Source organism: Anas platyrhynchos, chromosome 2, assembly GCF_047663525.1.
Source record: "Anas platyrhynchos isolate ZD024472 breed Pekin duck chromosome 2, IASCAAS_PekinDuck_T2T, whole genome shotgun sequence".
NCBI lineage: Eukaryota > Metazoa > Chordata > Aves > Anseriformes > Anatidae > Anas > Anas platyrhynchos.
The window spans coordinates 127,151,469-127,168,198 of NC_092588.1; the positions used below are offsets into that span (position 1 = coordinate 127,151,469).

At 37.9% G+C, this 16,730-nt stretch overlaps 1 protein-coding gene across 2 annotated transcripts in view; it reads right to left on the reverse strand.

Annotated features, from left to right (window-relative positions):
* Positions 1 to 2,310: 2,310 nt before the first annotated feature.
* ITGB8 (integrin subunit beta 8) overlaps positions 2,311 to 16,730 on the reverse strand; it is a 47,301-nt gene continuing 32,881 nt past the window's right edge. Inside the window, exons 10-15 of one of the 2 annotated variants that reach the window (XM_027450911.3) lie at positions 14,320 to 14,725; positions 12,530 to 12,755; positions 11,426 to 11,529; positions 10,182 to 10,345; positions 2,697 to 2,822; positions 2,311 to 2,427 (exon numbers count right to left, since the gene is read on the reverse strand). In XM_027450911.3, the coding sequence (XP_027306712.2) occupies positions 2,374 to 2,427; positions 2,697 to 2,822; positions 10,182 to 10,345; positions 11,426 to 11,529; positions 12,530 to 12,755; positions 14,320 to 14,725 (1,080 nt within the window). In that variant the 3' untranslated portion in view covers positions 2,311 to 2,373. Of the gene's footprint in view, positions 2,428 to 2,696; positions 2,823 to 4,383; positions 10,090 to 10,181; positions 10,346 to 11,425; positions 11,530 to 12,529; positions 12,756 to 14,319; positions 14,726 to 16,730 lie in introns of those variants that run through there. The other variant, XM_027450912.3, reaches the window with a different exon arrangement.

The window sequence follows — 16,730 nt, forward strand, 5'->3', positions numbered from 1 at the left end:
TAAATACTCTGTGATCTGATAGGGAACATCAACTAAGACAAAAGCTTTTTATGTTCTGGCTAACAAAAGGTCCTGTAAGATACCAGGTTTTGAAGAAGGGAGACATGTTACAAACATTAACTGTCTTGATCTGTTATACCTGATAAGCTCACAGGGGAGCTTAAGGAGTTGATATTCAAGTATGCTCTAACACATTCTTTGGCTGAAGCACGTGGGCCCAGCAATTTCACAGTATTGAACCTCAGAAAAAAACATTCCTTATATATATATTTGTCTGGAAATTAACCTGATTGCTTTTCATTTTAAACAACATGAAGCATTCTTTGTCATATGACATGAATTGTCCTTTGGAGACTGACACTATTTTTGTTTTGCAAAATTATTTGATATGTTATCTTTTTTTTTGACCTAATGATTCTTTTCTTATTTAAAGTCAAGACCTTACTCTCATAAGCAAGGAATAAAGTGGATAGAGAAATATGATGTTACAAATATTAGGTGAATGATTAGAACCCAGTTATCAACCAAGAGTTCACTGTGTAAAAGGTGCTCTGTCTGTCTTCCATGATGTAGTTTTAATGTGTAGGACAGCAGCTAAAAAATATAATCAGGAAAACACAAGGAGTCAAGGAGATTAATACTGGGGAATACTTCAAGTCACATTTTCAGCATGATAGCAGCCTAGTCATCAAGGGAAATTTGGATAAGTATAGGAATTTTTAAAGGAAGACCCTGCTATGCATGAGAAACTAGGGGAGAAATCCCATTTCAAATGTATGTATATAAAGAAGTATGTGAGACTGTTCTGTATTTATAGTTCATCTATTTGTATAGCATATATATGTATGGTCTTGTCTGACAGGATATTGAGCAATCAGAAATGAACTTGATACTGAAGAAACTTGATTTCAATGGAATTTTCAGTCATATAAAGGTATACATGAATAAATATTTACAAATAGTTAATGTAATAAAAATGATGGTACTTAAAAGAAAATGACTGTGTGTGTGTTATTTATAGCTTTAAACCTTGTCAGGTTTAAAGGTTATAGTTAGAGAATGTGTGATTATTTTGGGACTGGCTAGTTCACTGAGGAACAGACCTGACTTCCTAACACTGGAAAGGAGCAGAGGAATGTTAGTGCATCTGATCAGGTTGAGAGGTGCTCTGTTTAGTTTTGCTCTACAGACTAGAACTTGTTCCTGTCTGCCCAAAAAAGCTTTCCTCATGATATATCAGCTGCTTGCTGATGAAGCCCTATGATTTAGTGTCTGCAATTTTCAAGGAAGGCATGGTGAGGAAAATTTTTCAGCCCAATTTAGAGAGAAGTCTGGGAAGTATTTTTTCTGGCTTTTTTTTTTTTTTTTTTTTCTCCCCACAGGAGCCTGAGCACAGATGCAGGACAATTCAAGGACAGGAGACAACCACAAGCTGTACACCTTAAACATGAAGATAAGGATGATCTTGGTAGAAAGAACCATGTTTAAATTGGAGAAGTCTTTAAAATTCCTGTTTCTCATAAAGGAGAGTAAAGCAAAGATGTGTCTAAAAATTCCACAGAAAACTTATCTGTTGGCTTGTCCCCTGTCTCCACAGCTGTTAAACCACATATCATGCACCCTCAGTGATATTCTCAAGAATGGATGTGTTAAGGCCATGGCAAAAGAGTCAGAAGAGGATTTTTAGGGAATGGCTGCTCCTGTGAGCAGTTTTGGGAGCACAGTAATCCCAGCCAGGAGCAGGTCTTGCACTCTCCAGATTGCGGAGGCATAACAGAGTTTTGGGATGAAATGTTGGTTAGGGGCTTAAAAGGGGAACTTGGCAAGCTGAATAGCTGAAAGAAATACATCACATGCCCTGATTTCAATAAACATAATGTGACATAACTTGGCAATACTGTGTTTTTGTGGTTAATCATTTAGTTTTATCAGCTTGCATACACGTCGTCTTTATTAAACAGTAACTGTCCTTCATGAATCATCCCGTTCAAGGCCAAGAAAATAGCCAGAGGCCATGCTATGCTCTGGGCTGAGCAGATGATGAATGGTATGAAGAAAGGAACGCTGCTTTCTGCCACCCAACACCACTTCCTCAGAAGGAAGGACAAGGAGATGATAATGTTGGGCCTCTCTAGAACTAATAAATCGGACTTGCATCCCTCTAGAGCAATCAGACTTACCTAAGTCTATGTCATGTGAATTCTGAACAGTCAGAATTGACCAACCCAAGACTTCCAAGCATAAGACAAGCAGTCAGAAACCCATGAACTGCAGTGAGCATACCCGTGTTTTAAACACAGCTCCAGACAATTTTGGTTTCTGTAAAACTAGTTTTTTTATTTAATTCATACAATATATTTAAACTCTTTGGTTTTAAACCCAGGGTAGCAGGAATGTGTTTCCAAGGTTCTTGTCCTTGTTGTAGACCTAGAAGGAGAACAAACCACCCACATTAACTCCTCACTAGTTAAAATCTCTATTAACAAAGTTTTTATTCATGATATTAATAGTTGACTTTGGCTTTCATCATGCATATTCAGATCTTCACTCAATCCTCTGTGCTGAGCAGATAACTTACAGCAGTCCCTAACACAGAACTTTCTTCCTCCCATCCTCTCTGTATATTACATCAAATTCTGCACCTACCACAATGGGAAGCATGCAGGCAGAGAAATTTTGTAATAGTGTGCACCTACATGACTGGTGTCAAAAAAGTGGCTGAAATCAGGATCTCTGTCCTCCTCCGGCTTTAGAGGCTGTAACTTAGGTTTCTTTCCTCTTTGAAGTGCTTGAGCAGCAAGCCTTTTTCTTGCCAATGGTATCTGCAACAAAATAGCAGTTGCATTACATTACAGCCAAACTAGAGCACTGTCGTGCCCTGACTGACAGCTTCATGGACGTGAATGGAAATTGGGTAAATACAACGATGCCTGTGTCAAAACCCTACCGTTACCTGGATGTTTTAAAATATACAGGTATGTTTTGATTACCAGATTTCACAGGAAGGAAGACTTCATACAGATCACTTAGCAGCATTCCACAATATATAAGGTGTGCAGCACTGTTTGGTGCCAGTCTATCAGAGACTTAAGGTTGGTGTTAACACTGACTTTGAGCTTACATATCAAATGGAAAAAACGAACACCATGTCTGTAGCTCAAGATACGTGCTTAAATTCTATGTCTGATATAGGCTGATGTTTACTGCAAGTTGCTGACAGCATTCATTCCTTCCATAAAGAGCTGCTGTGGAAAATGTGTATTTCTCTGTGGGACTGCTTGCTCTTTGTGTTAGGAAATGCTTATGTATCTCTTTCCTCTGTGAAAGGAAATTCCTTAGCCTTCATCTCATCAGGTTTATATTGGGATTATGTTCGTTGCTTCAACAGAAAAAGTAACCAAGATGCACAGATTGCCATCTATCTATCATATAGATATATGTGTGTATATAATATATACGTATCTATCTATTTTTTCTTTCTAGGTTTGCTGTACACCTTTTCCCAATGTTTTCTGTTCTATTGTATATTAGGGTGTGGCCACTAAGTGGCTTAATGACTGGGAACATATCAGTCATCTCTTGATTCCACTTCTCTCTTGCTCTCCAGAGGAAAACCTGGGTCTTCTTAGAAGCATGAGCTTTCCTTCACATGAGAGAAGTCCTACAACTGGTTTTACCAGTGGTGTTGTCAGGTGGTTTAGTGTCACAGCTGTCTCTGATGCATCATATATCTTGCAGTGCAAATTTTGATTGTCAGAATGTCTGAAGTCCTTTTTATTAGAAATTTTATGGCATTGTGTAAAGCATACACTATTACCAATTCCGCAGAAGAACAGAAGGTGTGTAACCCTTCCAAAACTTAAGTGTTTTCACCAGTACTCATAAAGCAACTTAGGTCTGTAGTGAGTGGCATAGATGAGGCATCTACAAGAAACTGCCATTTCTATGGCAGTAACACCTCTACCACCAAGGCACTGCAAAGCAGAAGGATGCTGTAACTGTCTACTAATAACATATAGATCACATTTCTCCATGCAGTATTTTCTTGTCTCCAATAGGCTGGAAACACCTCCTGGTAAATTCATATTTCAATTGAGTGGGGCAAGGCAAACCAGCTGCACTCCCAAACTGCTGACTCCCCAGATTCTCAAAGCCCATCCCAATTGTGCATTCATCTGTTTGTCTGCAACTGATAAACTGGTATTCCTTGTATTTAGACTGATCTCTCCTGACCCAGTATTATTCCATTTAAAAACACTGTAATCATATAATTCCTCTTCTGGACGTGTACATACATCTTAATGAAAATGCTTTACTTCTTAAAGAGGTGAGGATCTCTTTCTTATCACAAATATCCTAGGCATTAAAAATATGAAAATTCCGTATGGATTAAATATTGATTTTATTTTTTAGAGAGCAAGTACAATGATGTTGCATTAAAATAATGCTATGTCATAGTTGTTACAGCTCTGATAGAAAAATAAACATCTCAATATACTACAGTGTCAACTCATTAATAAATATCAAAATAGAAGTTAGTAGTCAACTGAAATTAATAAACAGCTATAAAAGTATACTATTTTAAATAATAAAATATTCAGTATATTTCCAGACAAACAAAAGTAGTGATTTAAAGTATCATTTAAAAGTATCATTTAAAATGGAAAATGGACAGTAAGAAGTTACAAATTTATTTAAAACCTTTTCCCTTACTAACATTCTCTATGCATAAAATCTAGAGAAACATTATTTATCTGTATATATTTTTTACAAAAGGTAGTATATGTTAAATAGAAAGTTTAAAACTGTAGTATTTTTAATAGTTGTCACACCATTGCTAAATAAGACACTTTAACATATCTTTAGGTTCTGAAGCAGTAGTAGGTAAAAGTGAAGATGTTAGCACATTGAATTCTTCTAACACAAATGACTTTCCAAACAAATGTCTCATCTTTCAACGTCTCCCTTCAAAATATAACTGGAACAGCTCAAACACAGTATAGGTATAAGGATGAGAAGTTAGCATTTGGATAGAGATATCATTTTAATGAATGCCAGATTTCAAAACTTTTTTCTTTTAAAGGAGGTATACTTTTTTTTTAACAGTACGTGCAGAAAAGGAAACAGAGAAAATGCATTCCAGAGCAGCATTTCTTAAACTGAAGAATGTACTACTTTTACGTATTTATTTTGTTTCAACTTTTATTTACATATTTGTTTTCAGAAAGACCAATCATTCTGAGCTGGCTTGCACTCAGTGAAATCCCACTGATTTGGTTCACTATAAAATACATTCACATTGGCTACTTTTAACTGTTTTTTCCTCTCCGTGAATTTCAACTCTGTGCTATCCATGAGATTCTGTGCACTGAGCAGTGTCAAGATCATCATTGAAAAGTAGTGTTGTTCTTAACTATTGCTCCATTCCTGCTTAAATAAATCTTGCTCTTCTGTTTCAAGTGGACAGCGAGAACACTGGCACTATGTTTCCCTCATAGAGCAGAGTAAACATCACCCAGCACTCGTTCAGCATTAATGTCTCTATGAGAAGTGCCCTTTCCTGGCTACAGAAAACTTGACTTAAGGCTGGCAAATGCAGATCTTGGGGCTGGGCTGAAGTCAACGGGTAGATGCCCAAAGCATTCTCAGAAGCTCTCAAGGAGGCCTGAAGCATCCATGTTTACAGTACTTACTGGCACCAGTTGTCTCTTTCTAGATTAAATGCAAGCATTTTTTGATGAGTAAAGATGTAAAAAGCCTGTAGAGCTGAGGATTGCAGACTGTACACTATGTATTTCCAATGCGTGGACAAGCGTTGGAAATACAGGACAGAAACAGTGTCACCCCTGCCCAGCCAGCCTGCTCTGAAAAGGCTTCCTGCCCTGACATGTGGAGCAGTATGGTCTCAGAGCACCATCTCTGTAGGGATGCTATGGGAAACTGTAAGGTGCCTTGTGTCTGCTTGGGATGCCCACTGCAAAAGCAGTAGGACCTCTCTGTCCTGGGCTTCACTATTCCTTATGGACTAAGGGTTGCTTGAAGCTGCTTCACATGTTCACTCCCCGTTTGCAACACGTGTGCATTTAAGTATGCACACTAAACAGGAAACAAATAAATATGATCAGACTGGGAAAATAATTTTTTCCACTGCAGTCTGAAGAATACTTTACATAGCAGGTTTTCATGACACCATAGAGAGGAAAAAATAAATCCAGTTGATTATAATGGATAAAATGTAAACTATGCCTATACAAATGTCCTTCCTTTTTAAGGTCCACTTGAAACACTGCTTGTGAACGTAAGGGAATTTCAGCTGGGCACAATGAAAATTCCTCACATACCATATGCACGTTTTCTGGATGAAACGGCTATTTTCCCACACACATCTACAGTGATGTTACTAACATGCTCATGATGCTTGGAAATAATGCATAGTATTTCTTCATTTTAGAGTCTAAAAAAAATCTGAAGATGCATGTTTTAATTGCATAATAGTGTCACTTCTAAAATGTTATACAATTGATAAACAGTAAAAATAATGTGGAATTATAATTAAAAATTATACACACAGATTTTTACCATTAACAAATCTGCTTTGAAGAGTCACGCAGATGCTCTGTCTCAGAGGAAATCTAAAAGCAATCGTGCTAAGCAGTTATGAGGTGCCACAGTATCTGTCTGTATATTTTTGGGTATAGGCATGCGGTCAAATCATTTGACCTTTTTTTCATTTTTTAAAGCATTGTATTATAAGAAGTTTTATTTAAAAAGTTTGAAATGTGCTATTCTGAGGATAGATTTTTCCCACCTATTTTTACTAGCATCTTTGACGCACAATACATTGAAAACTAATCTGAATTAATTTGTCTGTAATATCTAAGCACTATAGGAAGCACAGGCCTTCTGCAATTGCTGAGGAAATTCCTTGTGAATTACAGGCTGCTTTCTCATTTAAGGTCATGTGCTGAGGGAACACAGCTCCCTAAATAGTGAGGCTTTTGTTGGGCTATTCATCTCCCGCAGCAGCTCTTCTGAAAAACATGGTCAAAGGCAGAGCGAAACAAGTACCAAGTAAAGCCAGAGTTTCTCATGGATAGATTCCATCCCCAGAAACAAAGCCTCCTCCCAAGGATCCTGCTCTATATAGGCTCCCCATGGGCCTTATAAAAGCCTTGACCTGTCACATTAGCAGCAGCTTATTCTTTTTCACTAGCTCCCTCCACAATACAGCAAAACACTGAGTGAGATGCAAGAAAAGGCCTTAAAAATTATATATATTCAATATATATATTTTTTTTGCCTTAGGACAGCAAGCAGTTTACATTGCAATTTTGTCTTGCAAGCCTGCTCAATGCAACCAGAGCACATGAAACATTCAGGCAGGTGTGTGATAAGGAAATACTGGCCATGCCCCTTCACAGGCAGCACTGCAATGCCAACAAAGTGCTACAGGAGAAGACTGGCAGCTATGTGACGTCTGGATGATGGGCGATACAGATCAGATCTTTCTCCCCCAAAGACCCCAGTTCCATTGTCCCCTACCCACACAATTAACTCCCTCTAACAGAGAAAAAATAATTTCTAGAGAAAAAACCAAAACAATAGCTAACACTTCAGTAAGTAGCTTAAGAGCTGTAATGAGAAACGTATGCTGAGGAATCTTTTCTGTTCAAAAAAAATGTATCACATTGTTTAAAGAACATAACCATGTTAGCCTTTTGTTAAACACTCAGATATTCCTGAGTGAGGTTGTATTTCTTTGCTTTGTTTTGCTAAGTGAAACAGAAAATCAGAGATTTTGTTTCTTACTTGCCTAAAAATACTACTGAATTGTGACAAGGACAATAGTAAGCAAACCTTTGCAGATCTTTTATCTTAATTCCACTGATACCAATGGCTCAGAGTCTGCTAACTTACATGGGAGGAAAATGGTTCTATGCATTTTAAAAAGAAAAGGAAAGTTCAAGGTATAGTTAATACATTACAGAGCAAATCTTCAGACAGAATTAATTTATAACTAAGATGTTACAATGAAGCAATCAGTAAAACCAGGGTCAGTGTAAGGATGACCTTTACTTTTAGCTGAATGGTCGGAAGTTCGGGGACTACTTTGAGGATTGCTTCAGAAACATTTCATACGTTAGTTCACAACTATTAAAAAAAAAAAAAAAAGCCCTAAAATCTAAACCTTTTATGACAGTTTAATTGAAAGACCACTGCTCCTGTTTTTATTTTTCTCAGTCCCTCACTTGACACATGACCCAAGAAATTCATTGTGAACACTCACATAATATTCATTTGTTTTGCATCCTACTCTCCTGTCACCTCTATATTACTCAGATTTCAGTAGGAATTTAAGAAATATTGAATATGAAATATTAATACATACTAATTTCTACCAAACTGCATAGGAAGTGGTCCTGTTTTGTTTGTGTTACTCTTATCTATGGCGATTACAGATTAATATTTCAGTAATTAATATTGCTAAAATGACTGCATAATATCTTATGAGATGATTTTTTTTTTCTTTCCAGCAAGATTTTAGTGCACATTTCACAGACAATGACCAGAATTTCTTAGGGTCTTGAAGAGTAATTAAGGTAAGTAAAGGTTAGCTGACTCTTCCAATTAGCATACAGCCATAACGCGTTTTCTACTGCTACAGCCAGTTTCAAGGGTAAGAAAATGCTTCAGTTTGACCTTGTAGCTCAAATTCTGCACTCAGATCAGCTTATATTGATCCCACTATGTTTAGAAGAGTTTTGCCCATCTCTGAAGGCAGAATCTAATCATACATTTATTAAGTCAATTAATGTGTTCTCTTGAGAAAATGACTCCTGTCTTCCTCACCTTCTTTCAAACTGCAGATTATTTTTCACATCACACTGGACACATTTCTCAATGCACAGTCACAAAAATTGAAGTGGTTAAGTAAGAATTCAAGAAAACTAATCCCGCCAACTAATTTACTTAGAAAAAAGAGCACGTATGTAAAATCAGACTTATGTCTGACATACAAAAAGAACAAAGCCCTCATTTGGCAAAACACTGACATGTAGCTAGCAAACCAAACACATCTCTGGTGCAGTTTATCTGATTGCAATGGAGTTGATGCTGCTGACTCCAAAGGCGAAGTGAGGCCAGCAGTGATGCCATGTAGGCATCACTGTAGCATGACACTGGTGGACAGAGGAGCTCTCATTTTCTGTATCCACTTAGTTTTTCAAATATCTTAAAATTCATACAAAAGTTTTTATGTTGAAACAAATAAAAAAGCTAAAAATTTCTCTCTATCAGATATAAATTATCTTTAAGTGACATAATGCATAAAAAACTATATATATATATTTATCTGTGTGTGCACGTGTGTATACACACACAACTATGCACACACACCAGTAACTAAGCACTCATTTAATCCAGTCATTTTTATTAAGTAACGAGGAAAAGCTAAGAGGCTAAAGCAGACAAATCAGTGGAATTTAGTCAACTGAGAGAACTATAAAAGTACCATTTACTCTATTTAAGAGCATTTGAATAGTTTCACCTATTGCTATAACATACAGCAATGTTAATATTTCAGTCACAGCTTTGTCCATTCTTACAGAGCATATCAGTACTAGCTACATGTACAGCGAGATCAGTGCTTTGTCAGACCTGTTCATATCTACATTCTATGCCAGAACTAAATAAATTAGAATACATTAAAGTGCTACATCAACACTAATGTTCCTGAACAGTAGTAACGCACATTCCTCTTCCAAAAAATAAAAAAATAAAAAAATACAGCAGCTATAGTTCAAACATAGTCACATTATGTGAATATGCTTACATGTCACTTTGTTACAGTATCCAACAAAATGCATGACACAAAAACAAACAGCAACAGTCAAGACTCTGACAGAGTGGTAACTTTTAAAAAATAGAGAATGATGAAAATAGAAATTTGCAGAAAACACACAGTCTTCAGAATTCACACTTGAAAGTTTCGTTTAATCGTAACTTGCTGATGTCGATATTTATTTCCTCTGGTTTGTCTCGTCTGTATGTTACTGTTCTTGTACAAACAGTAGGCAAAAACATCTTATCCTTGAAGGAGAAGATACAATTTTTATCAACAATTAGCTAACTTTTATGTGCAAGAAAATATTACTGAATAGGATGGCTCGGAAATCAATTACCTTCTTTGTTGCAGACACTCTGTAATCAGCTGAAGATTTAACTTTATTGCTATTCCCCTGCAGAATTATCTGCCTGATGATAAGTACAACAAGCAACCCAATCAGAAATGTAACTATAAAGATTATGGAAAACACTCTGAAGTAGCTTCGTCCAGAGAAACATTCTGCAATGAAAGGAAAACACAAGTGAAAAGCCAAGTACAAGGAATCTGCACATTCCTCAAGCACATTTATGCCTGCTGCATATTAAAAGGGCATAAATGTAACACAAGTCTGATAAAAGTTAAGGGAAAATAAGTTGCCATACACAAACTATTAAAACAAAGCACATCAAGACCAAATGGTCAAATATTATTTTTTGAATCTATAAAAGTAAGAGTAAGGCTTCACTGTGTTGGCCACCATAAATTCTCTGCCAACTGGTAAGTTTACAGCTGAAACAGAGAAGATTAATTTGTGGAGGCATGCGATGCCAAAACTGTTTAATTTTCACAAGATTAGAGCACATATAATCGGCAAAATATGAAAGAAAACACAGTTTCTTGATTACTTGTCCAGTACTCTTTTCACTGGCCAACTTCTCTCACACAGTTGGCTTTCTTCTAATTAATATGAAGCCCAAGAGAAAAGTGTTCTCAATTAGTTTTCTCATTTATGAACCTTAAAAGAGAAAAATGTGAAGTGACAAAATAGCCATTTATATCCTTTTTTCTTGCAGTGTGGACCGTTTAAGCTTTACAATATTTTATCAAAAAATATTTTAGTCTTTCAAAGTCCTCATAACTATATATATATATTTTGTACTTGAACACAATTTCTTGAACAATAAAAATACTTGAACAGTATTTAAACATTGCTGAAAGTGAGGTAGGCATTATTTAATTATTCTTAATTTCTGGTAATGTCAAATTATGTATACATATCTGAAGTAATAAAACACCCAAATGCCATTATGGATATTTATAAATATTTCTTTAAGCATTACTCAGGCAGGATTCGTTATTATTAGATGTAACTTCTCATGGAGTTGGGAAGTCTATTTAGCAATGCTTGCCAGTTACATTTCCTGTTATTATTTATCTTTTATTTTCCCTGAAGCTAGGAGTGATTGCTCCCTTTTTCCTGCTTTGTTATTACAATAATACTGACACACTTTTGAAAGACATTGTAACAGTGGTGAATTCAATTATTAATCCTGACAGATTTTCATCTCTTACCAAAATTACCTAGAAAATACCACATACCTGAAGTTTGGTCAATGTAATGCAACAGGTAAGCACATGAGGTTTTACACTGGTCAAGTTTAGCTTGAGATGCATTGTTAGAATGATGGCACTGAACACAATTCCTATGAAAGAGAAATATCATTAAAACCTATGTCTTCCTCTGCACTCCCCTTACAGAGATTGTATCAACAAGCTGATGCATCACTTGCACATAATGTTTCCCTGTTGTTAGTAAAAACATTGCGACATTTACTATTATTTTTTTGAAATGTGATGATGCATTTTATCCCTGTGATACTTCTCAGAACTGACCAGACAGATGTAATTAAGTAAAGCATCTCACTGGCCTCAAGCCACTTCCATCCGGCCCCTGCTCTGCACTTTGTGATGTGTGTTCTTCAGGAGGGTAGCTGAGGGTCTAGCACCATCTCTTCCCATTACAGACTCTAGTTCAGTCTTAGTCTTTCTTACCTATCAGTCTCATTGGGACACATGCTTGACTTTGGACAAATTTCAGCCAGCAGGGCTAACTGCATTTTACCTAGCAGTCACCTTTTCACACATGGCCCAGCTTGTCCCTCCAGCTGAGCTATTATTCAAATGAACGTACATACACAATCATTTCTACTGCATTTCCCTTTCCAACAGAGGCCTATCTGTCACTTTCTTATCCACTGTGGGATGCAGCATGGTTACATGTGCTAACAGGAGAGCCTAAGGACAGGGTTTAATTTACTCTTTAAGTCAGCCCCAGTCTGTGTGTCACCAACAGGATGGTCTAAATTCTTCCCTCCTCTGGCTGCTGATTTTGACTTCCTTCCCTTCCTTAAATGGATAGGGAAAAATGACATGGCTTAGAATTAGCACACCAAAACCAAGCCTAGTGGGGAATGCCGTACTCTGGGTAAGACCAGCCCTGCACTGCTGGGAGATGATGGTGACAGTGCACAGGTACAGCTCTTCTTCCACACCTCTATCCTTCATCAGGGAAGCACAAGGAATTCTGATTGAGTTTCCTACAGCCTAACATCTAAGAAAAACAGCACACATCTAGCCAAGCAGAAATATTCCTCCTGGTTTCAACGTTACAGTTAAACATCAAGTCTAGCATAAGAGACGTACCAGTTTTCTTCACAGGCTTTGTTACAAGCAGGGCAATATTCACAGAAACGGCCAAAGCTTCTTGGGTCAGTGCACTCACACTTTCCACATACACAATTTCCTCTTCCACTGCAAATCTGGCCCTTTGAATTCAGGCACTGTTTTGCTGATTGTAATGAACACTGGCAACGGTCCCCTTCCCAGCCAGCAAAGCATTTACATTTACCAGCTTCACATTCACCATTACCTACAACATCAGATAATCTTGAGTCATACGCTTTTATGAAAACAGAAAGTCAGTTTTTACATGCATACGTTTGTATTGCTGATGCCTTGCTGATAAGTTTTTTAAGTTAACAAATCCGTCTGAAATTGTCACCATGATATGTATTTATGACTGTTGTTTGTTGCTTATTTGAGAAAAAGCTTATTTCTACCTTCATCTCATCCTAAAATATTTTACTAGGATTTTCCCTGTTGCCTTGGATGAAAGCAGCAGTGATTAAAAATTACACAACTTTCAGGAACGTAGTCTTCAAGCCAAATAAATAAACTTCTCTGTAGCAATAAAGCATTCAATTCATATAAAGGGCAAGCTTTTGGGAGGAAGGAATATCAAGTTCATGTGCACATGCCATTATTTTTTACTTTTTCTTTTCAGAAGCATCCATTACAACAATGGTTTTCTGCCTTTCTAGAGGACAGATGACTGAGCAGGAGAGGTGGCTATGCTCTATTTATGAACTGTGGGTTGTGTAATAAGAACTTAAAATGCACACCCTCAAGGACTCAAAGGCTACAAAGAACCTCTGGTGGCCTTTATAATTTTCCAGGCAAAGAAGTGAGAGCTTTAGGGCAAAATCCACATGTTTTTCATGTTGCAATACACTTAGGCAGGTGTACAATTGACGCGCTGGCAATGTTTAGTCACAGTTTTACAGTGTGGGAAAACACCTTTACGAAATACAGAAACAGCACATAAAGCACTTGCAGGTCTAGCAAATCTCTTGAGATCTCCCCAGCTATGCCTCAGCAGTATGTGTTTCACACACAATGCAATAGCCTTTCTTGTGATCCAGGGACCCATACACACAAGCTACAGGGAGATGGTTGCATGGGATCCCCAAAGAGGCAGTGAGGATAGAGGATAGACTGCCCCTTCATCTGCCTGGGCTGGGCAAAAGGCAGGTAAAGGAATCATAGGGCATCTCAGTGCAAGGCTTTGCATTCCAGCAAGGGGCATACTCCTTGGACAGGAGACTCCATCACACATGAGAGACCCCAACACCTCTTAGATAAAAATTTCCCTGTTTCTTCTTCCACCACATCTCAGGCTTTGTGAGCTCACAAATTTGAGAGGTCTGCTTAGGTTAATAAATAAATTCACAAAGTTTTTGGGCTACAGAAGAAGGTTGAGAACACGAACCATAATTCTTTGTGTTGAAATGAAGTATTTAAAGAATTAGGTAACATTATTTCTCTCCATTTTATGTAAAGTTCACAGTCACCAACAGAGCAAAACCAAAGAAACTGTGCCAAAGCCCCTAATATTACTCAATTTATCCTACTGTAGCAGAAAAAATTGGTCCCTCAGTTCACAAATTGGTCAGCATAGAGTGAAATGAAAGGAGACAGGACAGCAGAACAGATTTAAAAATACTTCAAAAATTACTTTTGAGGGGAAATAATATATTCTGGCAGAGACAGTGATACTGATTAAATCACATTTTTCCATAATAAGATTAACTTAAAAGTCTCAGAAAAACAAAATAAAAGAGAAACAAAGCACAGACTTAAATTCAACAGCTTACCAGAACATAAGTTTCCCTGGTGATACGGGCAGGAAAAGTCATCCATTTCGCAGTACTTGCCATACACCTTGCCTAGCTTGTTTTTGTAGCAGAAACATTTTCCATCTATGCAATTTCCTTGACCACTGCAGATTGGCTGGTTCGGGTGTTGCCTGCACCTCTCAGAATGAACCGTATCCCCGTGAGAGCTACAGTCGTTGTCACTGCAATCGGGCTGTCTGCCATCAGGAAAAGTTTCATCAGCCCACACTCTTTTCTGCCTTGCACTATCTCCACTCTGACACGCACAGCTTTTCTGTACATTAATGATGGTGGTTTCATTGAAACCAATAGGCTTAAGTATTGCATATTTTCTTCCTCCGGTTGTGTCACATCCTTTCATTGTAACTGATACATTGAAAAGAACCTAAGAAGAAATACAGATATATTTTACATCATTACGATTTCCTATAAACTGCTTACATTTTTTAACAAACAAATAAAGCAGAATCTCACATTATATGTGCACTAGCTGGTAATAAGAAAAGATACAGTGCCCATTTGTGAAATATATTAGCAAAGATAGGCATCACAAATACAGTTAAACCATAGCAGCAGTCTACTTCTCCTGCTGCAGAAGACAAGTTTAATACAAGTTAAATACCCATAGAAGTACCACAGTCCTCCTTTTATTTAAAGTGTTCATTCTGTGTAAATTATAGAAACATTCAAGATCAGCTTAAGCAAGATAAACACAAACAGAAACAGTGATACTCATCATAAAAACAATCTATAATAAATGTCCTTGTTGCAGAAAGTGCCTTCTGTGGAAACAGAAAATATACAGACTTTTTCTTTGGGAGGCCCTACCTACTCCAGCTAAAACACAAAAATGGCTCACACATTAGCAGCAGCTTATTTTTTCCTTTCCTGTGATGGGGATGAAACAAGAGAGTATTGCTGCTCTTGCTGTGGTCCTGGGCAGACCAAGTGCAGCTTTGGGATGGACCCAGCACCCATCTGCTGCCCATGGCATGCCCTCACCACCATGCCCTGCGTCCTTGCCTCTGGCAGAGCTCTGTGCAGCATCAGGCCCTGTGGCTTTCCAGAGCTTTGGCACAGGGCCCTGGCTCATTTTGGTGGCTGGTAACTGCCATGGAGGTGGCATCAGTGGCTACCAAATTTCTGACAGCTTTGATATCTGTGATAGTTTCACCATAGCAGTCTTTGTATTTCACAGCTACCTTTATTTTTCTTTTTTTGCCCGGTGGGCTCCTGACAGGGTATTCTCACTAAGGCTGCATAGCCTGCTGGCTGTGAACAACTCTTTCCGGCCTCCTTGCAGAGAAAGCACCACCAAGAAGACAAGGTGAAACAAGGGCCTGACAGACACAAGTACCTTTACTTTTTACCACCAAAGAACAAAGATTTCCAGCTCAAAAGAACTGAAAATGTAAGAAACTGATTACATGGGAGGCTGAAAGCATCCACAGAGACTGTGAGCATTCATTTCTTGGCGGTCCCCCTCTCCCGCTGCGCCCCCACCCTGCTTGACAATGGCAGCTTTGTGGCCAGCCAGGCTGCGGCTGCCTACACGAACAGGAGAAGAATGCAGTCCAGAGCATGCACTTCTTAACTGTCCCATCCAGGGTGCATAAAGGCTTTGTCTCTCTCTTTTTGCTTTTCTTCTTCTTTTTTTTTTTTCAAGTGCACTATTGCGCGTGTAACCCCTCAGCTGCCTGCAGCCTCTGTGCTTGAGGCTTCTTCCATTAGAAAGTGTGGATATGCCCGAAGGATTCACACGGCAGGTGCAGATTGTGTGGGGGGAGGAAAGGCTGCAGCTAGAGAACGTGCTTTGTGTTCGACACAGAGCCCTGCTGGAAAACATGATCTTCACGTACACTGCTGGAGGATCAGCGAGGAGATGGGAGGGAAGCACAAACCATGTCTGGCTTGTGAGTCATTAAATGTGATGGGTCTGAACACAGCAGCAGAAAGATTAAACTTATTACCACTAAATAATTATGGCACCGTGAACACTGATGCTCACTAATTGCCAAAGTTAGTTTTGCACCCTGAAGAGGCCATAGGATTCTTCCCAAATATAATACACTTTTGTGTTTTGGTAAGAAAAGGAAGGAAGAAGGATTAGACAATGAAAGGAATGTGAGAATTAAGGAAAAGCATTTAGCCTGTAAACAAATACTGAAAGGAGGATTTATGGTTAAAAATAAATTAATCTCTTGAGGATGGCTCATTTTCAACCGCAGTAAGCTTTAAGACCACATGCAATCTTTTACAATCAACTGGCTCAGCTTTTTATTAAAAAGAACCAGATATAAATATTTTTCTTTTCATTAAACAGAACAAATTCCAATCCTATTTCTTATGACATACACAGGGAACAACACTGTAGAGGAGTTAAGAAGAAA